The 25,120-nt window shown below is 45.8% G+C and overlaps 1 protein-coding gene across 4 annotated transcripts in view; it reads right to left on the bottom strand.

Annotated features, from left to right (window-relative positions):
• The window catches only part of FOXP4 (forkhead box P4), a 104,292-nt gene that overhangs the window by 12,946 nt on the left and 66,226 nt on the right, over window positions 1-25,120 (bottom strand). For all 4 annotated transcript variants that reach the window (XM_030220767.1, XM_030220770.1, XM_030220769.1 and 1 more), the window contains 10 exons: window positions 18,151-18,273; window positions 15,127-15,210; window positions 13,913-14,045; window positions 12,417-12,609; window positions 7,223-7,327; window positions 6,479-6,566; window positions 2,435-2,500; window positions 942-1,143; window positions 782-858; window positions 422-523 (listed from right to left, as the gene is read on the bottom strand). In XM_030220767.1, the coding sequence (XP_030076627.1) occupies window positions 422-523; window positions 782-858; window positions 942-1,143; window positions 2,435-2,500; window positions 6,479-6,566; window positions 7,223-7,327; window positions 12,417-12,609; window positions 13,913-14,045; window positions 15,127-15,210; window positions 18,151-18,273 (1,173 nt within the window). The remainder of the gene's footprint in view (window positions 1-421; window positions 524-781; window positions 859-941; window positions 1,144-2,434; window positions 2,501-6,478; window positions 6,567-7,222; window positions 7,328-12,416; window positions 12,610-13,912; window positions 14,046-15,126; window positions 15,211-18,150; window positions 18,274-25,120) is intronic.

The following is a 25,120-nucleotide window of genomic DNA, read 5'->3' as shown; positions in this document are numbered from 1 at the left end:
TTCTGTAAACTACTGGATCCCCAATACACAGGAACTCTGGACGCTCCCTCCTGACACACGGACATTTTCTACACCAGTTTGTTCCAGTTACACTTTCAGGGTTCACAAACCGAACAGCATAAATCTGGGAGATTAACCCGAGAAATGCTTGGGAGAAGCTGAAACGGTGCTTCCCAGCAGGTCTGGGCAAATATGGATTCCAGACTGTGGCTGCCCTGCTTGTGGTACTTTGTGTGCATTGCGGTATAATAAATAAATCACCCTTCTGTATAAAAAAAGTTGACTGGAACCTAAGTCTTTTTGAATTATCAGAATTTACCACCGACAGACATGATGAGAATAACAGCAACAGCAAGGGTAAGGGTAAGAATAACAGGGACGCAAGGTATTCACTATTTACATCCTTCTGCCACAGTCTCACCTTCCACGTGGCCGTGTTCCTCCGGAAATACGCAAACATGCGTGTGAACCAGTTGTAGATCTCATTCAGTGTAAGTTGCCGGTCTGGGGTCTCCAGGATGGCCTGTAACAGGAAAAATGCAAACTCAGGTACCCACAAGTTATTACTTTCCAAGAACTGAGCCCCGAGGTCAGACTGGGACTTCAGGAAGCATCTGTGGTGGAGAAATTCCCCTTATTCATCTTAAAAGGGTTTACTGGTGCCAGTTTAACCAGGTTCACCAGCAGCTGGTACAGACGGAGAGCACTGGGGGAGACAGAACTGCGCAAGTTGAGACAATCTTGCGTCACAAAGCAGTCCAAAAGAAAGCAAGCACCTGACCTGGCGAATTAACGAAGCGTAGGTGAAGGGGGGTCGCACATCTGCGTTTTTGTAGAACTCATGGTTCTGTGCAAGCTCTAGAAAAAAAAGAGAGATGGAGAGATCAGCACGTGGACGGGCGAGACAGGCCCGAGGGTGAGGCAGCAGCAGGTCACTCTACCTGAAGACAGAGGCGAGCAGAGCTTGTCCGCGGTCCTCCTGCGAATGGGTCCAACAGAGTGCAGCGTGGAGGAACTGATGACAGACGGGCCCTGTCGTAGGGGGGTAATGGGAGCTGTGGCTGAGGTGGGGGGATGAGGTAAGCCATCAGGAAAAGAGTCGGCAGCATTCTTGGAAAGCGTAGCGGTTGAGACCAGGTTCAGCTGCAAAGACAAAGTGAAAAAAAACAGAAGCCTCAGATACCTAAGCTGAGAAAAAGTGTGAGAGAGAGAGAGAGAGAGAGAGAGAGAGAGAGAGAGAGAGAGAGAGAGAGAGGAGTTGACAGAGATGCTCACGAACTGAAAGGCAAATACATTGTCTTTGGACTATTTACAGAGTAAAAACCCAGAGACAAGCTGGCAACTAATCCAGATTGGGATAAGCACCTCAACCTCTTACAACGCTGCGCAGGCAACGTGTCTCATCGCCTACATGGGCAGAGCAGATGTATTGAAATAGAGCCTGGTAGGAACCTATCCAATAAAGAAACGCAGCAGGGGCTTCCTTTCATCTACAAAATACGTGTGTAACCGGGTACGTATACGCACTTAAAGGCCTGCGCAGTTACGCCAGTCACAGAGCTGTGCCTAAGAGCTGCAGATATGCACGCAGCTTACCGTATTGTATACGTAATGTGTGAGCCCCGCCCATGCTCTGTCCACTGCGCACCCCATTGCTAAGTGGGTACAACCAGGAGAGCGCTGCGGAGGCATGAAAACGTGCATAAATGCCTTTAATCTAAACATTTAGTCCGATGAGGGGTGTATATAGGCTAATGCCTGGGTAACGGTGCCAGAGCAGGTGCACATAGGTTAGAACAATGTTTCCCGGACTCTAATCACTTAAGCACAGTGAAGCTCACAGTCTGGGGAACTGTCCCTGTGCGAAAACTGCTCTCCCACAGCCCACATAGCCCCAGGGCAGGATTAATTCTTTGCAGGCCCATTTAGAACTCCTAAAAATGCAGAGGGCGCAGCAGGCAGGCATGGAGGTCACCAACTGGAAGACCAGGTATGGGGGAGCAGGGAGCAAACAGCAATGGTGGCTCTGGACCTCAACCCGCACTTTTCCTTCTGACAATAGGTAACTTCACAGGGCAGAACCTGCCTCGGAAGCAGTTGAATTAGCACAGGTCAAAGGCCCATCCCCCTCATTTCAGCCCCATGGCTTAATCCTGTCCTGCATATCCTCAACAACCCCCTCCATGCAAGGATGAAAGTACCAGGAATCAGGATACCTCCAGCATAGAGGGAAGCAAAGGAGTTTATCCAAAAAGCAGGTCGTGCTCCCCAGAAAGCAAGACAAACAGAACTGGGTATCTGACTCGGGCGATCAAACTCTTAATTCTGCTATCAGGTCTGTATCTATGGTAAAGTAAGGTTGCTCTCTAAAGGTGTAACATGTTCTAATAGGTCTTATCTTTCAGCCGTGTGATGGGCCGGCGCTTGTGCTTACAGGCTGCGAGGGTCTCATGTGCAGATGTGTCATCATTGCTTGCAGTCGTTCACTCTCTTTAGCCAGCTGTGGAAAAGCAGAAGCAACAGTGTCATCAGACAACAGGCCACCCACTTCCCACAGCTCGCTCCCTCCAGAAACTTTGATACTACTAGAGTTGGTCCTTCTGATTTTTTTACACTAGGCCTGGTCGTCAGCCACCTCCCTTGTATCTAGCAAAGATCGACTAACGAGGGGGCATCCTATGAAGCCACAGGAAATGGAGTATCCCACAATGCCAGCAAAGGAAGAGTAGAGGAGGCCTGGCTCTTTCCAAACAACGAGGCAGACGTATATACAGCCTCCCCTACTCTTTGCTTGATTGACTTACGTAGGGGTGGAGTGTTCCTTTCTTTTTGCATCCCACAGTCTACCATGGCCAGCACTGCCTCTTCCAAAGGGAAGAAGTGGATCTGAAGCAGCAGTATCCTCTGTCTCCATGTAGGTGGTAAACCTCCCTAAAACCAGTCCAGTATGAACTCAGTATCCACAGCTTAAATTCACAGACCAGATTTTCTTCACGTAACAGTCCGATTGCTTAGCCTTTAAACATTTAGAATCGAACATGAAAATTCTCTGCAGTCGGGGCCAGCCCAACCTACGTGAACTAAGCATCTGTCAACACTGACACAAATTTTTTTTTTTTTTTTTGGGGGGGGGGGCGCCATGGGGACAGTCACAACATCTATGTTCAACATCTCCCCATCCTCCCCCGAGCTACTCAAGGGCTTCCCTTCCCTTCCACAGTGGCAATGGCGTCTCAACTTGCAAATGCAAGGTTAGATTCTTTATTTTTATATACTGCCATTCGTTGATTCGCAGACCAAAGTGGTAAAATAGGAAAGGGAGAAAAGAAGTACAATATGACACAGGACAGTAACCAGTCATTCAAAGAAATGGGGGGGAACCCCTCACAACCTCTATCAGGACTCTATCCAAGCTGCTCAAAAGCCATCCCAAGAAATGGGTTTTTCAGTTTTTCTTACACCCACTGCAGGGCCTGGAGTATCTCTGCATCCCCTCCCAACTTCCTGTTTCAGAAGGGGCAGGACCTGATGGGCCTTGAGCATGCTCAGATGCTGAAGGCCCAGTGCTGAATATGACGAATGCTCTGTCAGGAAGCTGACCGACATCTGCTGCCACCACAGAGGAGGCAAGGAAGGCAAGCCAAGCCGCTGAACATCTTGGGGGAGAATAGGGAGATGCTGGACACCTTTATGCTGAAGACTTCCAGAAATTTCAGCAGGAAACCAGGCCAAGGTATCAGTCTGCCTGTCTGACATTGCTGCCTGGATATCTCATCGCCATCTAAAACTAAACATGACCAGGACTGAGCTTCTTATTTTTCCCCCTAAACCCACCTCTCCTCTTCTCTCATTCTCTATATCTGTGGATAACATTCTCATCCTCTGTCTCATCAGCTCGTAACCTTGGGGTCATCTTCCTCTCTCTCTTTCTCTGCACATATTCAACAGACTGCTAAAACCTGTCATGTCTTTCTCTATAATATCACCAAAATTCATCTTTTCCCTTCTGAGCACACTACCAGAACCCTTATCCACTCTCATCAGCTCTCGCTTAGACTATTGCAACTTGCTTCTCACAGGTCTCCCACTAAGCCATTTCTCCCCCCTTCAATCTGTTCAAAATTCTGTGGCACGACTTATATTTCACCAGTGTCACTGTGCTCATATTAGCCCTCTTCTCAAGTCACTTCATTGGCTCCCTATCCATTTCCGCATACAGTTCAAACTCCTCTTATTGACTCACAAGTGTATTCACTATGCAGCTCCTTAGTACCTCTCCACTCTTATCCAGTGCATTTTTTTAAGTGAAAAAGGTGCCGGTACTCAAATTCCAGGCCACCCTTCAGGGTTGGGATGATTACTGAGGGACCCACCCCACAATAACCATGCCCCCTGCAACCAGTCACAGAATCTATGACAAAGCAGAACTGATGTGTAGAGCCTGAGCTCTTTCATTAAAACTTGGGGACCATGGGTCAATTTTAGCAGACAATGGAAAAGGTGCCAGTACCCCCAAGTACCCCCTTAAAAAAGCCCTGCTCTTATCTCTCCCTACACTCCTCCCCGGGGAACTTGATTCATTGGGTAAATCTCTCTTATCTGCACCCTTCTCCTCCAGTGCCAACTCCAGACTCCATTCCTTTTATTTTGCTGCATCATATGTCTGGAATAGACTTCCTGAATCTGGCCGTCTTCAAACCTAGGCTAAAAGCCCACCTTTTAACTCCTAACCCCTATTCACTTGTTCAGTACCCATGTCTGTTTTATCATTCACACCTAACCATCATACCTCTATTCAGGAAATCTAGACTGTCCACCTTGACATTTTGTCCATTAGATTGTATGCTCCTTTGAGCAGGGACTGTCCTTCTTTGTTAAACTGTACAGCGCTGCGTAACCCTAGTAGCGCTTTAGAAATGTTAAGTAATTCCCTTATCCCTTATTTGTCCTGTTTCTCTGTCTTGATTAGACTGTAAGCATGGACTGTCTTTTACATGTTCAATGTACAACGCTGTGTACGTCTAGTAGCACTATAGAAATGATAGGTAGTAGTAGTAGTCTTTGGGATTCCGCTCAGAATCTCGTTACTCTTTGGGATTCCGGAATCTTATATTTGGGATTCCGGAATCTTTCTACTCTTTGTCCTTATCCCTTATTTGTCCTGTTTGTCTGGCCTGATTAGATTGTAAGCTCGGTCGAGCGGGGACTGTCTCTTACATGTTCAGTGTACAGCGCTCTGTACATTTAGTGGCACTATGGAAATGATTAGTAGTAGGGGAGGAAACAGGGAAGGAGAGAGATGCTGGACTCTAAAGGGAAAGGGAGATGCTAGATGTGAGGAGCGGCACATCCCTAAATGTTGGCCTGGGGTGTTAGATACCCTTGCCCAGTCTTGTTTGCAGAGACCACAACTATCCCATCACACATCTCACTCAGCCTCAGTCCCAGAACACACCCCACCATCGGCCCATTCACAACCTATCTGCTAATCTCTCCCTCCCCTTGTCTATCACATAATTCTCCCTTCAATCCCCCCGCCTCACTGAAACAGTCTCCTATGCCACGTACACTTCTCTCCCCCTACCCACGTGCATTTTCTGCTGGACTCCCTTTCCTCTCCAGCTGTCTCAGCTTCAAGTGTCCTTGTTCCTACCCCATTTACGTCACCTCCTATCCAGCCTTACACCACAAATCCCCCCTCCTCCCAGTTTGAAACTGTGCCAGTGATTGAGCTTTCCCATGCCTGTATTTAAAGGGGAGGGCAAGAAAGGATTTGAGACTCATCAGGGATGAACAGGAAACAGGCAGCACTGCTCTCCTCTGCCAGCCTGTGCACCCTGAGAAACCTCCTCTCAGGGGGTGGGGGTGGAGAGGGATAAGAGCGTTGCAGCGCACAGATCACTGCTGCACCAGCCTCGCTCTCATTACAGCAGACATGTCTCCCCCTGCGATGCTGACACCTTCGGCACACACACAGCAGGAGCTTCAAGTTGAAAACTTATAATTGGTGGTTGGGATGGCAGCTTCTCTTCTCCGTGCAGAGGGTTTACTGCCTCCCTGTCTCATTTCTCTCCCTCCCTCATTTCTTTAACTCTGGGTACTAGTTTTCAACCTCAGTGCTTTAGCGAATCTTTGAGATAAAATCATAAAATGGCAGCATAGAGCAGCTTCCAGTCATGGAAATTCAGCAGCAGAATCTCTTTATTCCTTATCCCCATCCTTTATTACCACAGCTTGGACGTGCAAGTTCTGCAGTCTTTCAAGAGCTCAGAACCATGACCCTACCTGCAAAGTATCAAAACCAGGACTGAATGGCCCTGTCCTGGGCAAGCTGGAGGCATCTGGTAACCCGAGGTATGGCAGCTTCTCTCTCATCCCAACCTGATCTCTAAAGTGTGCTTCGCTGACCCACCCTCCATCTTGCTGGCGATCCCAGAGTCACACAAGGTTTCTGGCACCTGGTTCTGATGTGACACACCTGAATCTCTAGCTGCTGGACAACCTGCATTTGAACCCGGCACTGGGCTGTACTGCGGTCATCAAGGGCATGGTCCGTATTGAGGTGTCTGGGGGGGGGGGGGGGGGGGGAAGGGAGAGAAAAAGCAAAAAAAAAAAATCCAGTTATACATAGTCAGTGATAGCAGAGTTTCTCTCCATCTCACTATGATAGGAATCCCAGAATTCACTTATACAAAACGAGAGACTAACAACGCGCCTCCCCCTCCCCACATGATGGGGAAAGACAGTGTTCTACCATTTTAATCTCTTCCTTCTTCTCCAGCCAGCAGGCACATCTCCCAGTTCCCCGTGAGAACTAGAGATTCCCAGGTATTGGGGGAGGGGGGGGGGGGAACGTGTGAACGGCCATCCACAGCAGGAAATATGAGCAACCACTGACAAAAAAATCAGATGTGGAAACAGTGGGAAGGAATGGGTGAAGGATGCCTCACTGCATCTTCCCATTGCATTTTAAAACATCACCTCAGAAACACAGGTTGTCACTTTCCTTGATGTCTTTGCTAAAATCCCAGGTGCAAAGAGATCTAATTGCAAATGAACTAATTAAGTAAACCTCTGATGAAGCGTGAAAACAATTCATTTGACCCTAGTGATAGCAGAGGGACTTCAGACAAAATCAGTCACCAGAGGTACACAGGTAGTGTCAGCTGCTAACCCTGCCCACAGCAGGAGGCTCAGCCCACGTCAGCCTGCTGGCACCTACTTGATAAACTGTACCATGTCCTCGCACAGCGCCTCACAGCCTGGCCACTTGCATTCTCCATGACCGAACAACGGGTGACTGCTGCAGCTCTCTTCCTGTGGTGAGCTGCCAAAGAAAAGCAGAGATGCAATTCAGCCACACCCTGCACATTCAAGGGATCATTACAGAAAGCATTTCCTGCTTGTAAAAATGTGGAAAACGGTTTCTCTGAACATACGCATGGCACGACGAGAGCGTGTGCCTCCCTTTACACCATCTGGACAAACAGTTTGGATGAGGGCGCACAGAACGTGTACACATGCAGACTGGACAGCTGGCTTGGACCAGATGTAAATTTGCATTAGAACATCTGGCCGCTGCTGGGGATAGCTCCGAGGACCTGTTTCATCAATGTACACAGGTGAAATATGTTGCCATTATAAAGTAGGCCCAGTTTTTTTTTTTTATATTCTTATGTGCCTTATACATAAGTATTGCCATACTGGGACAGACCGAAGGTTCACCAAGTCCAGCAGCCTGTTTCCAACAGTGGTCAATCCAGGTCACAAGCATCTGGCAACATCCCAAAACAGAACAATACATTTTATGCTGCTTATCCCAGAAATAATGGTTTATGGACTTTTCTTTTAGGAAGCTAGCCAAACCTTTTTTAAACCCCGCTAAGCTAGATGCTTTTACCACATTCTCTGGCAAAGAATTCCAGAGTTTAATTACACGTTGAGTGAAGAAATATTTTCTCTGATTCGTTTTAAATTTACTACATTGTAGCTTCATCGCATGCCCCCTAGTCCTAGCATTTTATAGTACTCTATCATATCTCCCTTCAGCCATCTTTTCTCCAAGCTGAAGATCCCTAACCACTTTAGCCTTTCCTCATAGGGAAGTTGCCCTTCTCTGCGTCTTTTCTAATTCCACTATATCTTTTTTTGAGATGTGGCAACCAGAATTCAACACAATATTCGAGGTGCGGTCGCACCATGGAGCAATACAAAGGCATTATAACATCCTCATTTTTGTTTTCCATTCCTTTCCTAATAATACCTAACATTCTATTTACTTTCTTAGCCGCAGTAGCACACTGAGCAGAGGGTTTCAATGCATCATCAACAATGAGGGGCATAATTGAAAGGGGCGACCAAGTTTTCCTGAAGACGTCCTCGCAGGACATCCAGGTCAGGGATGCCAAATCTTGAAATTTAGGTCGACCTTAGAGATGGTCGTCCCCGATTTTCGGCGATAATGGAAACCGAGGAGGCCCATCTCAGAAACGACCAAATCCATGCCATTTGGTCATGGGAGGAGCCTAGTGTACTGGTCCCCCCTGACATGTCAGGACACCAACCGGACACCCTAGGGGGCACTCCAGTGGACTTCAGAAATTGCTCCCAGGTGCATAACTCCCTTACCTTGGGTGCTGAGCCCCCCACAAACCCCTCCCAAAACCCACTCCCCACAACTTTACACCACTACTATAGCCCTAAGGGGTGAAGGGGGGCATCTACATGTGGGTTTCTGGTGGGTTTTGAAGGGCTGCCATTTACCACCACAAGTGTAACAGGTAGGGGGGGATGGGCCTGGGTCCGTGTCCGTCTGCCTGAAGTGCACTGCACCCACTAAAACTGCTCCAGGGACCTGCACACTGCCGTCATGGAGCAGGGTATGACATTTGAGGCTGGCAAAAAATATTTTTAAAGTTTATTTTTTAGGGTGGGAGGGGGTTAGTGACCACTGGGGGAGTAAGGGGAGGTCATCCCCGATTCCCTCCGGTGGTCATCTGGTCAGTTTGGGCACCTTTTTGAGGCTTGGTCGTAAGAAAAAATGGACCAAGTAAAGTTGCCCAAGTGCTCGTCAGGGACGCCCTTCTTTTTTCCATTATCGGTCGAGGATGCCCATGTGTTAGGCACGCCCCAATCCCACCTTCACTATGTTTCTGACATGCCCCCGCGACGGAAAGCAGTTGAGGACACCCAAAATCGGCTTTCGAATATGCCGATTTGGACGACCCTGGGAGAAGGACGCCCATCTCCCAATTTGTGTCGAAAGATGGGCGCCCTTCTCTTTCGAAAATAAGCCTGAATGTCACCTAGATCCCTTTTCCTGGTCGGTGACTCGTAATGTGGAACCGTATATTCCATAGCTATAGTTCAGGTTCCTCTTTCCCACATGCATCACTTTGCACTTGCTCATGTTAAACTTCATCTGCCATTTGGGTGTCCAGTCTCCCAGTCTCTTAAGGTCATCTTGTAATTTTTCACAATCCTCTTGCGATTTATCAACTTTGAATAACTTTGTGTCATCAGCAAATTTAGTTATTCCCATCTCTAGCTCACTATGTTAAAAAGCAGCGGTGCCAACACAGACCCCTGGGGAACCACACTATCTACCCTTCTCCATTGAGAATACTGACCATTTAACCCTACTCTCTGTTTTCTGTCTTTTAACCAGTTTTTAATCCACAATAGAACACTACCTCCTATCCCATGACTCTCCAATTTCCTCTGGAGTCTTTCATGAGGTACTTTGTCAAACGCCTTCTGTAAATCCAGATACACAATATCAATCGGCTCACCTTTATCCACCTGTTTGTTCACCCCTTCAAAGAAATGTAGTAGATTGGTGAGGCAAGATTTCCCTTCACTAAATCCATGTTGACTTTGTCTCATTAATCCATGCTTTTGAATATTCTCTGTAATTTTGTTCTTTATAATAGTCTCTACCATTTTGCCCAGCACTGACATCAGGCTCACTGGTCTATAATTTCCCAGATCTCCTCTGGAACCTTTTTTTTTTTTTTTTTAAATCGGCGTTACATTGGCCACCCTCCAATCTTCTGGTACCATGCTCGGTTTTAAAGATAAATTACATATTACTAACAATAGTTTTGCAAGTTCATTTTTCAATTCTATCAATACTCGGGGATGAATACCATCTGGTCCAGGAGATTTGCTACTCTTTAATCTGTCAAATTGCGCCATTGCACCCTCCAGGTTTAAAGAGATTTCATTCAGTTTCTCCAACTCATCAGCTTTGAATACCATTTCTGGCACCGGTATCTCTCCCAAATCTTCCTCGGTGAAGACCGAAGCAAAGAATTCACTTAATCTCTCTGTTATGGCTTTGTCTTCCCTGATTGCCCCTTTTACACCTCCGTCAACTAGCGGTCCAACCGATTATTTTGCCGGCTTCTTGCTTTTGATATACCTAAAAATATTTTTACTATGTGTTTTTTGCCTCCAATGCAATCTTTTTTTCATAGTCCCTCTTTGCCTTCCTTATCAGCACTTTGCATTTGACTTGACATTGCTTACGCTGTTTCTTATTATTTTCAGTCAGTTCCTTCTTTCATTTTCTGAAGGATTTACTTTTAGCTCTAATTGCATCCTCACTTTTTAACCATGCCGGCTGTTTGGTCTTCCTTCCTCCTTTTTCAAAACATGAAATATATTTGGCCTGGGCTTCCAGGATGGTATTTTAAACAGCATCCAAACCTGATGCAAATTTTTGACCTTTGCAGCTGCGCCTCTAAGTTTTTTTCACCATTCTTCTCATTTTATCATAGTCTCCTTTTTGAAAGTTAAATGTTAACGTATTGGATTTCCTGTGTGTCCTTACTGCAAAGCTAATATCAAATCTGATCATATTATGGTCACTGTAATCAAGCAGCCCCATCACCATTACCTTCCGCACCAGATTGTGCGCTCCACTAAGTACTAGGTCTAGAATTTTTCTCTCTCGTTGGCTCCTGTACCAGCTGCTCCATAAAGCAGTCCTTGATTTCGTCAAGGAATTTTACCTCCCTAGCGTGCCCCGATGTTACATTTACCCAGTCAATATCGGGGTAACTGAAATCACCCATTATTATTGTGTTGCCCAGTTTGTTAGCCTCCCTAATTTCTGATAACATTTCTACATCTGTCTGTTCATCCAGGCCAGGTGGATGATAGGACACTCCTATCACACAAGGTCCTCCCTGGTAACCCATGCCTCATGCTCATGTCATCTCACTTCCCACCTTAGAGAAGAGACCTCATAGAGGTCTATGAAAATGGCAAAGGAGATGGAACTCCTCTCAAATGAGGAAAGACTAGCTTGAAGAAGTCACAGCTGAGGGAAGATAGGGTAGAAGTCTTCAAAATCCTGTTTGTTTTAAATGTACTGCTTAGTAACTTCATAGTCTTTGTACTTTTTGAAAGGGGGGACAATCGACTCATGTTTATCCATTCTGCACCACTCAGGATTTTGAAGACTTCTACCCTGCCATTTTCATAGACCTCTATGAGGTCTCTTCTCTAAGGTGGGAAGTGAGATGACATGAGCATGAGGCATGGGTTACCAGGGAGGACCTTGTGTGATAGGAGTGTCCTATCATCCACCTGGCCTGGATGAACAGACAGATGTAGAAATGTTATCAGAAATTAGGGAGGCTAAGAAACTGGGCAACACAATAATAATGGGTGATTTCAGTTACTCCGATATTGACTGGGTAAATGTAACATCGGGGCACGCTAGGGAGGTAAAATTCCTTGACGAAATCAAGGACTGCTTTATGGAGCAGCTGGTACAGGAGCCAACGAGAGAGAAAAATTCTAGACCTAGTCCTTAGTGGAGCGCACAATCTGGTGCGGGAGGTAATTTACTATGCTATTTACATCAGCATGGTTAGGCAGCCATCTTGCTGGTGACATCACCTCATCCGCCTCCCAATGGCTATTCCCCATGGCCTCCCTCCCTGCTTCTAAATGGGTGGATTTGGACATCAGAGTCATGTATAATGCTACCTGCTGTTCCATCCCATACCTTTTCACTCCTTTCTTCCAGATTTTAGGTTTTTGTTTTTAATTTAAAGCATTTGATAAACCGCCCTTCTAGGTAAGAACCAGGTCAAAGGGGTTTAGATCAACACTCCAGCTGCAATAAAAGCAACACACAAAATATATAATCTCAACAAAATTTACAACACATAGAATAAGGAGAGTTAACAAAATTGTCCTGTCATCACCTGTATTCTACTACTTAAAGCTGTTATATACGGTTTACATTTTGGGTTTGGATTTATTTAGCACACCAATGTATGCCGTGGAATATACTCTTATATTTATTTTATTTGGTTGATTGTATTATCTACAGTGCTGTTTTGAAGTTTTGTATTGATTCTGCAAATGAAACACAATCGACTGGAGTGGTAAGAAATTACCTGTCTTTGCGGGGAGTTAACAGGCTGCTCTGGCCATTGGTTAATGCGAGGTGGGAAATGGCTGCTGAGATCTTGGTGGAGGTAGAGCTGCTGGTGATGGTGGTTAGGTCCAAACCCTCCTGTTTACCGTCTTCTATAGGCTGGGTGCCTATGACCTCCTTCCAGAGCTGCTGCAGGTCAGACGGGCAAATAGCTACAGGGAGATGACAAATATTAAAAGAAACTGGGGAAGTTTGATTTGTATCAGAAAATAAAAACACACACATCAATCTTTAGTTGGGCTCAAACAATGTTACTGGCACCACCACTAGGCAGACTAGATGTCAGCGTGTTAACAGAAGTGTCATACATGGATGCTCAAGGCCCCATGTAACCACCATTAGGCTTCTGTAGACTTGCCGATGCCAACCCCAGTAGAAGTAAGGAAGGGGAGGGAAGAGGACAGGGAGGAGAGAGGAGAGAGGAGAAAAGATACTGGTTGTGGTGGGGGTGGGGAGAGGACACATGGCTGAAGGTTTGCCTAGGGTGTCAATACCCTTGGGTCAGCCCTGCGGGTGACAAATGTCTATTTATCAGTGTCTTAATTCCATTTTTATACAAAGATTGACATCTATTTATATATCTGCATCTGAGGGAGTCTATAGGACGTCTGTCAGGGCCACATTAAAACCCTAGTCCCGCACAAGGGGTGGGGGGAAGTGCCATGCGGCCATGGTCCAGGAATTATAAAAGACCAGGCCAGAGCCAGGTTCAGGGGGCCCCGAGGAAAGCAGCGATGGCCACTGCAGAGGACTTGACCCTGAAGCTGAGAAACTGAAACCATGTTCAGGTAGGACAAGCTCAGCCTGGAACCGTGAAGAAGTTGTGTTTTGACCTGGCCGGCTGCAGGTCAGCCTTGTGTACCTGCTACAGACTGTACTGGTAACTCTGGATCCACAGACCAGGCCAGAGATTAGTAAAAATTGCGGCTGAGGAAAAGACATTCATGCATGTTGTGGTCCTGCAGGAGCAGACCACCCAAAGACACCGTTGTGCTCACAAAATTAGCTTTGGATATTGCTTTCTCCTCGTCTGTGAAGTAAACAGTAGCCCCTTCCCAGACACCTTTAATAAAATATTATTTGTTTTCACCTTGTCTTACTGAGCTCTGTGGCCCTCCCTCCCTCACATCTATATATACTTTTTATTTTTAATTCACATCTATTATAATTTTCTGATACAAATCAAATGTTCTACAATTTGTTTTGAGGAATTTTGTTTTATATTTTTGTAGAACGTAAACTTATTTTTTTGAAGTACATTTGATACTTGTAAGCATTAAACAGAGACAGGTCCTGATGCAAAAGAGTAAAGGAGGCAGCGGTGGAGGCAGGAAGCAAGGCTGGGGGTGAGGCAGGGTGGTGGCGGAGGAGAGGGGCCCCAGGTGAGGTGGAAAGGAAGGCCTGGGCAAGGTAGAAAGGGGGCAGGTAAATGAGAGATTGTGAAAGGTTTGTTACCTTGAGGAAGGCTCTGTACTGGGACAGAGCCTTGTCCCGATGGAAGGCTCACCAGCCCTTGTCGTTGAAGATTTATCATGTGCTGCTGGAACAGCTGTTGCTGGAAGTTCAGCTGCTTCTTCCCTAAGGGCTGCTGTAATAATAGAAATGGATCTGGATCAGATACTGGCAACTCGCCATGGGGACAGAAGGAGGACCCGATTACCCCACTATTCCAGCTGAAAAGAAATTGACCTACTGGGACTGTACATGGTCTCTTCCAGAGAGATCCACCAAGGCCATGGGGCAAACCATCAGCACAGAAACTCAGGGGGGACCATTTGGCTCCTAGAAGTTCTCATGTCCTGTGTTACAGAAGCTCAGCTCATTTCTTTGTATCCAGGAAAAGTAACTCCAAGGATACTGGCTAAACATTTCCCTTAACTCCTCCATATCCTTTTCTCATTTCTTCCCAATTTATGGGCCTCCCCCATATTTGCTTTACCATCTATTCCCATTCTTTCCCAACTCCTGTCCGCACACTCTCCTCTCCTCACTCCTGATACCCTCCCACAGAAACACACCATACACAGCCTGTCCAGTCTGCCATCTCTACAAACCCACCCTCTCCCTCAGAGACCCCCTGCGCTACTCCCACACTTCCTTGAATTCACCAGGAGACAATTCCAAGCGTCCACCACCCTTTCCACAAAGAACTATTTCTACAGACTATTACTCTCATGTCCCTCATTCCAGAGCTTCCCTTCTTACCACTTTCCCTCCATCCACATCTCTCACTTGAATGCTGAAAGGGTCTGTCTGTGAATGGATTCTGTGACTACTCACATTTTGCCCACTCACCCTATGTGTTATAAACAGCTTGTGTGACTCTGAATAATGAGGATAACTAGTGCAGTTTCACTAGTGACAGAAACAAAGTCTATTACTGAAATTTAGAGGTTACACGGTGACTCATCATCTGAGGAGTGAATACCATCACCCCAGCATTTTCCACAGTCTCTACTCCTGCTGGATCTGGAATTAAATGGCAAAGTCCTCTCTGACCTACATGTCAGATTGCTGAAGAACCTTTTCCCTTTTCTTCCAAAAACACCAAGCATGCCAGGGTCCTGTACAAATTCAACTGAACTTTGATGGCATTTTCTATCTGTCTCATTGGCCGAACTGCTCCCTGGTTCCCCTCTTACTGTCACTGCAAAGTCCCTGGCTGTCACCTCTTTGGCCTGTTGCTTTCCAGCTTGTTGCGTCAGGAGCTGCAGCTGGAGCTGTTCCTGCTGCTTCTTGTAACACTCCTGGAGCTGCCGGGAAGAAATGAGAGACCACTGAGACAGAAACACGGAACATGACTATAGAAAAAGACCATGTGGCCCAGCCAGTCTGCCCATCCACACCATCTACTAAAACTCTACAGAGCTCCTTCCGTGATGGTCCTACGCTGTATTGAATTCAGATACTGTCCCCATATCCACCTCCACCAGGAGACCGTTCCAAGCATCCACCACCCTTTCCCTAAAAAAGTATTTCCTTTGATTACTCCCAAGTCTATTCCTTTTCATCCTCATACTAGAAGGCCTCACACTAGATGAGATGATTGTCCTCTGCCACCTACATAAGCATAATAATTCCTCGTCCTCCTCTGATCAAGAAGTACATAAGAACGTAAGAGTTGCCCTATTGGGTCACATCAAAGGTCCATTTACTCCAGTATCCTATTTCCAAAGGAGACCAGCTCAGGTCACCAGTACCTGGTAGAGACCCAAAAATATCAAGAATCCAATGGAGTTAAGCAACGGCTTTTCCCAGGTTTACCTTATAGAAACAGAGTAAGTGACGGCAGATAAAGACCCGAATGGTCCATCCAGTCTGCCCAACGTTCATTATCAATTCAACAATGAATGCGAGATTATATACTCAATCGTGGTCTTTCTTTGGTGTTTCCAGGACATAGACCCTAGAAGTCCGCCAAGCTCTGTCCTTATGTTCCTGGAGTTAATAACAGTTTAAGCAGGATACTGGGCTGCTGGACCATCAGTCTGCCCCAGTATGGCTATTCTTATATTCTAATGAACTTAAGCTAATGGCTGATGCATACCTTCGATCCATTCTATGAGTCTGAGACACTCACAATAAAAGCCTGTCTTAATCGCTTGCAACGTTTGTTGAATGACTTATGTAACAGTATGTAACTGCCTAGGATAATTTACTGTGGACGGTAGTGAACCCCTTCTAGAGGATACGGTGGTATACAAACAATAAATGATATTGAACTCCAGGAATTCTTTTTTTTAAACCCAGCTAGATTAACGGCTTTTATCACTTACTCTTTCAATGAGTTCCAGAGTTTGAAAAAAATATTGTATGCTACTATGTAACTTCATGGAGTGTCCCCTAATCGTTGTACTTTTTGAAAGAGTAAACAATCGATTTACTAGTTCCACTTCATTAAGGATTTTAGGGATATCTAACATATCCCCCCTCAGCCATCTGTTTTCCAAGCTGAAGAGCCCTAACCTCTTCAGCCTTTCCCCCATCCCCTTTATCATTTTGGCTGCCCTTCTTTGAACCTTTTCTAATTCTGCTAAACTTTTTTTGAGATACGTTGACCAGAATTGCACACAATACTCAAGACGCAGTCTCACCATGGCGAAATACAGGCGCTATGATATTCTTTGTTTTATTCTCAAATCCTTTCCTAATAATTCCTAATATTCTGTTTGCTTTTCTGGCCGCTGCAACACACATAGCAGAACATTTCAACATATTGTCTACGATGACATCTAAATCCATTTCCTGATGTGGAATCTAGCAACATATTGCTTTAATTTGAGATACTCTTCCCATGTGCATCACTTCGCACTTGACCACATTAATATTTCATCTGTAATTTGGATGCTCAGTCTTCCAACTTCCCAAAGTCTTCCCACAATTAATAAAAATAAACAAAACAATTTCTTGCAGTCCATCTGCGATTTGACAACTTTGAATAGTTTCATGTCATCTGCAAATTTAATCACCTCATTCATCTTTCCCATTTCTAGATCATTTATAAATATGTTAACTAGAACTGGTCCCAGTACAGATCCTTGCGGTACTCCGCTGTTCACCTTCCTCCAATGAGAAAACCCTACTCTCTGTTATCTATCTTTTAATGTTCTCAGTCCATTGCCTCCTATCCCGTGACTTTTGAATTTTCTCAGGAGTCTCTCACCTTTATCCACATGTTTACTCATACCTTGAAAAACAAATTTAAAAAAAGGAAGCAGACTGGCGAGGAAGACTTCCCTTGGCTGACAATAAATTTATCTCTGTGCATCCAGTCAGGTATTCACCAGACAAGGGCCCCTTGTTTCGCTGATTGCTGCTTCAGGGGTAAGCTAGGGCCCTTGTCAGGTGAATACCTGACTGGATGCAAAGAGATAAATTTATTATGTTTTGATTATTATAAAAATCTTTTTTTTTTTCTTTATGAATTGAAAGTTTTTGATTTGGAAATTTAGACTGGGTTCAGACTTTGAAATAATACGTAGGACGTTTTAAACTTTGTCTAGTTTTTATGACTAAACCAAGCGGCATTTGTGCTGTGGAAGATTTTTGGCCATTTTTATGGATTTTTTTTTCCTACATGAACTTTTCTGTTTAAGAGGCGACACTTTTCTTTGGCTGGAAAATACCAATGATTGCACAGTTCCCTATAGCTCTGCCCCATTGCATATAGAAGGTTCCTCTATATGTTACGCTGAGGTTCTCATTTTTTGCCCGCTTGCCTTTCAGCTCATAATTTTGGCGGAAATATTATATTGTTTTGATAATTGAAATCACCCATTACTGTCGTATTTGCCAGCTTCCCTAATTTCTTAACATTTCATTACCTGCCTCACCAGCACTCTTTCCCTTTGAACACAATTTCTATCCAAAAGAATTCCGCGTTGCTGTTTCCCGCTGAATTTTTGTTGTTATACTAAATTCTCTTTTTAACATATAGCGTCTCCCCTCCCCCAACGTGATCCACCCTATCATTGCAATATAATTAGCGTCCCATTGGATTCTTCCTTCCACCAGGTCTCCAAGATCTACCTGTTCACTTACAAAGCATCCCTCCAAGTCCCAAAACACAGATCTTTGGGCTTCAAGTCCTTTATGAAGCTCCCGGAAGAGGCTGTAACCTGCTAGTGTCACACACACTTCATGCACACACCACCCTCTTAAACCGCACCCCCACTGTAGGGAAGTCAGGGTACCTGCTGAAGCAAGATAGCCTGCTGCTGTTGTAGCAGAGCCTGGAGCTGGGGGGGAGACAAAATCTGTTGCATGTGCTGGGGGCTGATCATCTGAGGAGGCATCATGGCCATGGACATGGGAACCTGTGGAAAGAAAGAAGGGGACAGTCAGACAGAGCGAGAATGTGAGCTGCAGATTTAGTACCACGAAAGGACCTACTTCCCATGGGAGAAATTCTGTTCCAAAGGAAGAGGGGCGATGCTTGCACCCGCTGCAGGATCTTCTGAGGCACAAATCTTCTTAGTCTGCCTTAATTTAAATTTATGCCAGCACTCCAGAGACAAGAGTGAGGAGGATCTCGGACTCCTCTCCTGGGGTACAGAGACTATGAAAGGGAAGGAGGGCCCAGGATCTTAGAAAAAGGTAGACAGGGGAATTTAAATCTCCTGAGGATTAGAAGAGTCACTGAATGGTTAGTGCAGTGGCCTCAGAACCAGCTGAACTGGGTTCAATTCCCACTGAAGCTCCTTGTCGCTGTGGGTAAGTCACTTAATCCTCCATTGCCCCAGGTACAAAATAATTACCTATATATAATATGTAAACTGCTTTCATTATATCTGATCCCAACCCCTTTCCCCTTCCCTGTATATAATATGTAAACTGCTTCAAATCCCAACCCCCTTCCCTTTCCTCTTGCTGGAGTAGAGGCAGGGGGAGGGGGGAAGGAACCTGGATTTTAGACTCTTCTCCAAGGGGTATACAGATGGGATAAGCAGCATAAAATGTTTTGTACTTTTTTGGGATCTTGCCAGGTACTTGGGACCTGGATTGGCCACTGTTGGAAACAGGATGCTGGGCTTGAAGGACCTTTGGTCTGTCCCAGTATGGCAAACGCTTATATTCTTATGACCCCATGACTTCATGCAGTATGTGAGAGAGAGTACACGCTCGTCTGCAGGGGACAGAAAAAGTGACACCACGCAGTACGTCAGGCTTCTCTGGAAGACAAGGGTTTGTTCGTTTGTTTGTTTTTTTAATCTGCTTAGAAAACAACAGTATCTGAAAAATGATTTTTGCCACTGAAGGACTGATCATTATTTTCACTCACTGATGGCAGTTTCTGATGTGTCCATTAGCTTTCAATCTGAGAGTAGGGGTGAACTTTGGGAAATTTTGGTTCTTTTGATATTTACCAAATGGTCCCCATCAATGACATATGACTTTGTGATTCTTTGACAGTGTTGTCTGCGGTATTTCCATGTTTTTTTTCCTCCTTTCTGCTGATTTGAGCCCTAGGTTTCCACTGGAGGAATCGCGTTCGCTGCACGGTTCTGCCAGGTGCACATTACTGAGAATCAAAGCGCTTTTCCTGCCTTTCCTAGCAAGGAGTCACTCCAACAGCACCCAAGAGGGCAAAGGTCACACGATCAGGCATTACACCGTCTCTCCTCAGGGACTGGATGGTGCGGAGAGCAAACTATATTGACCAGGACAGACTCTGAATGCAGTTACTGATTCCTGGGGAACGAGAGTAGGGGCCCCTTCCTCAAACATGTATTGCTGCTTGAGCTTCCTGCCATCCCAGGTTTGCTCCTTCAATCAGCTATCTGGATGGTAAGTACTCTGCTATCAAGATTTCACAATAATTCTGAATCCTTTCCCACTACTGAACCATCTCAGCCTCTTTAATGCAGATCACACAAGGGATGCCCAGCGGAGGCGGCCCAGGCATTATCTCTGCCACTCCTCAGCCAGCAGCATGCAAGAATAAAACCCTATAATTAACTGCTCATTTGCATGCCCCCTGCCCCCTCCCCTGTGCACTCTTTGGCATTTCCATTCTGATAGCATTCTAATTACTGTACAATTCTAGCACCTTCCATCTTGCACCCAGCCGACTGACGCCCTGTCAGGCGCAGAGAGACCTGCGGCAGGTTTTCACAACATTAATTACCCCTATAATCTACGCACAGAAGAGAGAGGCGATTAATCGACATGGGCTGGGTGCCGCCCGCAGCCTCCCACAAGCTGAGGCTTTTCGAGGCTTTTCACAAAAGGACAATTAGACTTTCATACCAGCTTTTGTCTGATGGCATCAATAAGAATCCCTTTCACTGGGTACAGAACCAACTCCGGGGGGGGGGGGGGGGGGGAAGCAGACGGTGCCTGAAGGAGTTTCCTTCACAGCCTTGCTGAACAGTCTCTTTATCTTGTAGGATAATTCCTGAATGCAGAATCTTCAAGGACTTGGAAATGATCCAAGGATCTCGGCCTGGCCTGCATCCAAACAGGGTGAACCTCTGTCCCCATCACGCTCAGAGAACGGACAGCGCACCTCTCCTCTGTCCCCATCACGCTCAACGGATGGGGGGGGGCACCTCCCTCTGTCCCCATCACACTCAGAGAATGGACAGCACACCTCTCCTCTGTCCCCATCATGCTCAAAGGTAGCATTTTCCTACCTCACGTTCCTTCAGAAGGCACTTTTCTAGTTCCTTTCAGCTCCGACACTGATCTATTCTCATGGCATCCTCCCCATAAAAGGAAAAGGAGACTGAAGGGAGCAAGGGGTAGTGTAATGATACCAATCCACCCCAGTTCCTGGCCTCTGAGTATAGGAAGGGCAAGACAGGAAGCCACATGTAGCAGTAAATCCCATGAAGTCTCAAGTGAGAGCTCACCTGTGAGCCTCAGCCTCCATTCACGGATCCTAGGTGTGTTTAAAGGACAGAAAACCTATTGGCCTAGTCATATGGCATGGAGGCATGGCACAGAGGTCAGCGTAGAGGGCTGTGAACCTGGGAAACCAGAGGTCAAATCCCACTGTGGCAAGACACTTGACCCTCCACTGCCTCAGGTACAAGCTTAGATTGTGAGCACTCCAGGGACAGAGAAATATGTACTTTACCTGAATATAACTAACCTTGAGCTACTACTGAAAAAGATGTAAGCTAAATCCAAATAAACAAACAAACCCAAACATCGACCCCAACCCCCATCCTAACGAGCACACGGCATATCAAACCACAATCAGACAGATACAAGTGGAAAACAAGCCTCTCTGATTTTCCTAACTTGGTTAGTCCCATGACCTTTCTCCCTGGGCCAGGGGTCACTCTGTTGGCTACGGAGGACACCGATGGGGTCAGATATCTTACTGTTTATGAGATACGTGGTTAGTTAACATGAATTCCCGGGTCGGCAGAACTTGTCTTCCCTACTGGAGGACTGACCCCCCCCCCCCCCCCCTTTGATGGGTTTTTCTTTCTTTGTCTGATTGATATTGTAATGTTTTTTAAACCCAAAAAGACAAAGCAAAATAGAATTGAACCTGGAGATGTGCTCTCTGCCTTCCATAAAAAGAACCTCCTTAAAACACCAACAGCCACCAATCACGGGTTCTCAAATTATGGATAAGCAGCCACTGCCAGTCCCATCACTACTATACACCCAGGTTACTGAATGCCAGAATGTGTGTTTGTGTGTGTGGGGGAGTGCGGTCGGGGAAGCTGCTGGATGCACAGGGTTCTCGAGTGCCAGAGATTGGAGGGGGGGGGGGGGGGGAGAGGGAGATGGGAGGCTGCTAGATGCAGAGGGTGCCGGGACCGAAGGAGGTCACTGGGAATCATAGATAAAGTGGGGGTCAGGGGTGCTGCTGCGGGCCAGAGCCTGGGGGGAGGAGGAAAGATGCTCACTGTATGTGTTGCAAGTCTGAGCTGATAGAGAAAAAGGGAGTAATTTATTTCAGGAGGGGACTGTGTAGCAGTGAGACGGGGGTGGGGGAGGGGGGGAAAGCTTCCTGGGGTTCACACTGATCTGTCTTCATCACTTCTTTCAAGTTTCAAATCAACAAAAAATACACTTTTCCACTCGAACGCATCCAGAGGCAGCAAATAAGAAACTAATTAACTGATTTTTGCTAAAAAAAAAAAAAAGTCTCCAATATAGAGAAAGCGAAGCCATCAGGTGGCCATTGCTTCCTGGTGGGTAAAATTCGATGGGGTATTTAGTTGTGAGGTTCCCCAATTTTGTTTGGCTTTTTAAGTTCTTTAGTGAGGGTTTATATTATTTATGTATTTCAATGACATTTCGCATCTTATAACGTAACCTTCCGAGGTGTCATGGACCAAACTTCACAGGTGTCTTCATTGGGTGAATGTCTGAATGAGTTAAACGTTTGGTGAACTGTCTCCCAAAGGCGGACACAGCAGGACCTCGTACTCTACCAGCGGCATCCCTGAAAGTTTTGAGACGTGTGCTTGATTTGGTGTTGACCTTGGAGTTTGGAGGATGTTTTTATGTCAGATTAATTCAAGATTATCTGAAGAAGATCCGGATATTGGTTCGATCCTTTATTCAGTCCCAATTAGATTATTGTAAGATTTTAAAGTTCTAATTGTCAGTGAAGTACTGCTCATGTTGATAATTTTCACGAAAACACGGCAGCTATGATGAATTTTGGCTGTTCTATTACTCTGGCTACGTTGGCTGTCAGTTCAGACAAGGATCATTTTTAAATGGTTGCCTGTTTTAAGATTGTACATGGTGGGGCAGTTGTCTTGCAAATACAGTACCTGTCACACTTCTCAGCTGACCACTTCTCAGGTATTTACGAGACTTTAAGTTCATTTATTTTATTGGTTTTACTTGAAGCACAGCTCTTGTGGCTTGAAGGGTATTGTTAATTGGATTTTTGATTTGTTACTTCTTTTCATGCTGCTATATTTTGGGGGTAATTTGTCTTTGCTGCAGATTATTTTAGGATTATGCTTGTATGTTTTAAGGTGGCATGTTTCAATCAAGCGATAGCTCCTATTGGGGAAGCTACATCTTGTCTGTATATATATATATCAAGACAAACACACACACAAGCCTCTCACAGCCCCATCACCTATAAGACACACGTTACCATATCTTTCACACACAGTCCCTGAACAGACATGCGTGAGTTGGCAAACTGAGGAAGGGGAAAGCACATTATGTCACACTGCCACTGTGCACTTTCCACCTTTTACCTTTGCTATGTATTGTGCTCTGCTCTGAGCTTGGCGTAAGAATTGCAATGTACATGTCTGAAATTAAATTGAATTAAACTCTCACCCTGAGTTTTCTCCCTCAGGCAGACAGCATGCAGAGGATGGGGGAGAAACAACCACCACAGGCACCAGGAGAAGGTATGGAGAGCATCGCGAGTCCTTCCTGCAGCCCTACTACTACTACTAGTAGTACTTATTTCTATAGCACTACTAGACGTAGGCAGCACTGTACACATTATATTTAGGTACTTTCTCTGTCCCTAGAGGGCAGCGCTGTACACATTATATGCAGGTACTTTCTCTGTCCCTAGAGGGCAGCACTGTACACATTATATGCAGGTACTTTCTCTGTCCCTGGAGGGCAGCACTGTTCAAAAAAGGGTTGGCCGGCTTCCTGGAGGAAAAAGCCATAGAATGTTATTGAATGGACGAGGGAATAATACAGTATTTCTAGGGTGGGCGGGACAAATTGCTTTTTCTTTTGGTCGCTGTCGGTGACAGGGTGCTGGGCTCGATGGACCCTTGGTCTGTCCCAGCATGGCGATGCTTATGTACACATTATATGTAGGTACTTTCTCTGTCCCTAGAGGGCTCACAATCTTTTGTACCTGGGGCAATGGAGGGTTAGGTGACTTGCCCAAAGTCACAAGGAGCTGCAGTGGGGAATCAAACCCAGGTTGCCAGGATCAAAGCCCGCTGCACTAACCATTAGGCCACCCTCCCAGCAGATGTGGGTGAAGAGTGGGGTGACTCTCGCATTAAGCCCAAGACTTGTCGTCATCTACATTCATCTCAAAGAGGGTAGAGACATGGTCTATTACAGTGTTATCAGCACAAATTTTCCCAATTAGAACATATTTCCCACTCTTTACTGAATACCACTGTACCCCCACTATTTTGGCAATTTCAAGAGATTTTCCATCCTCTGATGCCACTTCCTCCTTGTCTGTGTACTGGTGAAACCCTGCCAGTCCCCGTTCCTAAGCTCCATAAATCCCAAATCTCCTTTTCATAACCAGCAACCTCAGCTCCTCGGTTCCTGCTTGTGGAAGTCCCTTGAGATCACCAACTGCTCAAGTATTTCATCAGCACATCAATATGGTTTCCAGTTTCTGTGGGACAGACTGGAAACCAACAGGTGCTCCCGGACAGACCTCGTCAGACCAATCTGCAAACGGTGCTCCTGCTTCACATGATGTTAGTGGAGATCAGGAGAGGATGTTAAACAGGACCCACAGCGAGCAGCCCATGTTATTTCTTGGACTGTGGGGAAAGCACATCCCCTGCCTCCCATTTCTCCCAAATCCTCAGCCCCTTCCGACAGCACAACAAGGCAGAACTTGGAGAGCAGACACTAATTACTCTCCCTTGGTAATTAATCCCATGTGCCACTAATAAGAAAACCTGCTGTTCTCCAGTAAATGTAATTAGCCCAATGGGAGAGGCCCTGCAGGGAGGCGATCCACACTGTCACAGGGAACCCTCTTTTGTGCTTCCTACGCACCAGTGGCTGCAAATCTTCAGCTGTAATCTCAAAATAAAAAAAAGAAGAAAGCTGGAGACTGCACATCCCTTGCTGGCACTGGAGCTGATGCACAAAGCTGGTGTTCGAGCACTGCACGGAAGCGTTAGCACACGGCTTCTAATGCACAAGTTTTGCTTTTCCATGCAGTAAGTTAACAGCATGTAAATTACTGCTGTGTTAAAAAAGTGTACGCTGTTGGAAAAATAAACAACACACACCACTATGGGACCATGCAGTCATTTGCTGAAGAGGAAAAAAATGTCTCCCTTCCCGTCAGTGTGTGAGCTGCAATTGGCTTATGCACGGACAGGAAAGAAAAATAAAACAGTTACCACCCTCCAGGTCGCCTCCGACCCCTGCCAACTGTGACAAAATGAGGACAGTGGTTAAAAAGAAGCTGAAAGGGTCGGCTGCGAAGGTTACAACTTT

This window comes from Microcaecilia unicolor, chromosome 12, assembly GCF_901765095.1.
Source record: "Microcaecilia unicolor chromosome 12, aMicUni1.1, whole genome shotgun sequence".
In the NCBI taxonomy this organism is placed as follows: Eukaryota; Metazoa; Chordata; class Amphibia; order Gymnophiona; family Siphonopidae; genus Microcaecilia; species Microcaecilia unicolor.
The sequence above is the reverse complement of the archived record's forward strand: the minus strand, read 5'-3'. Positions and strand labels throughout refer to the sequence as shown.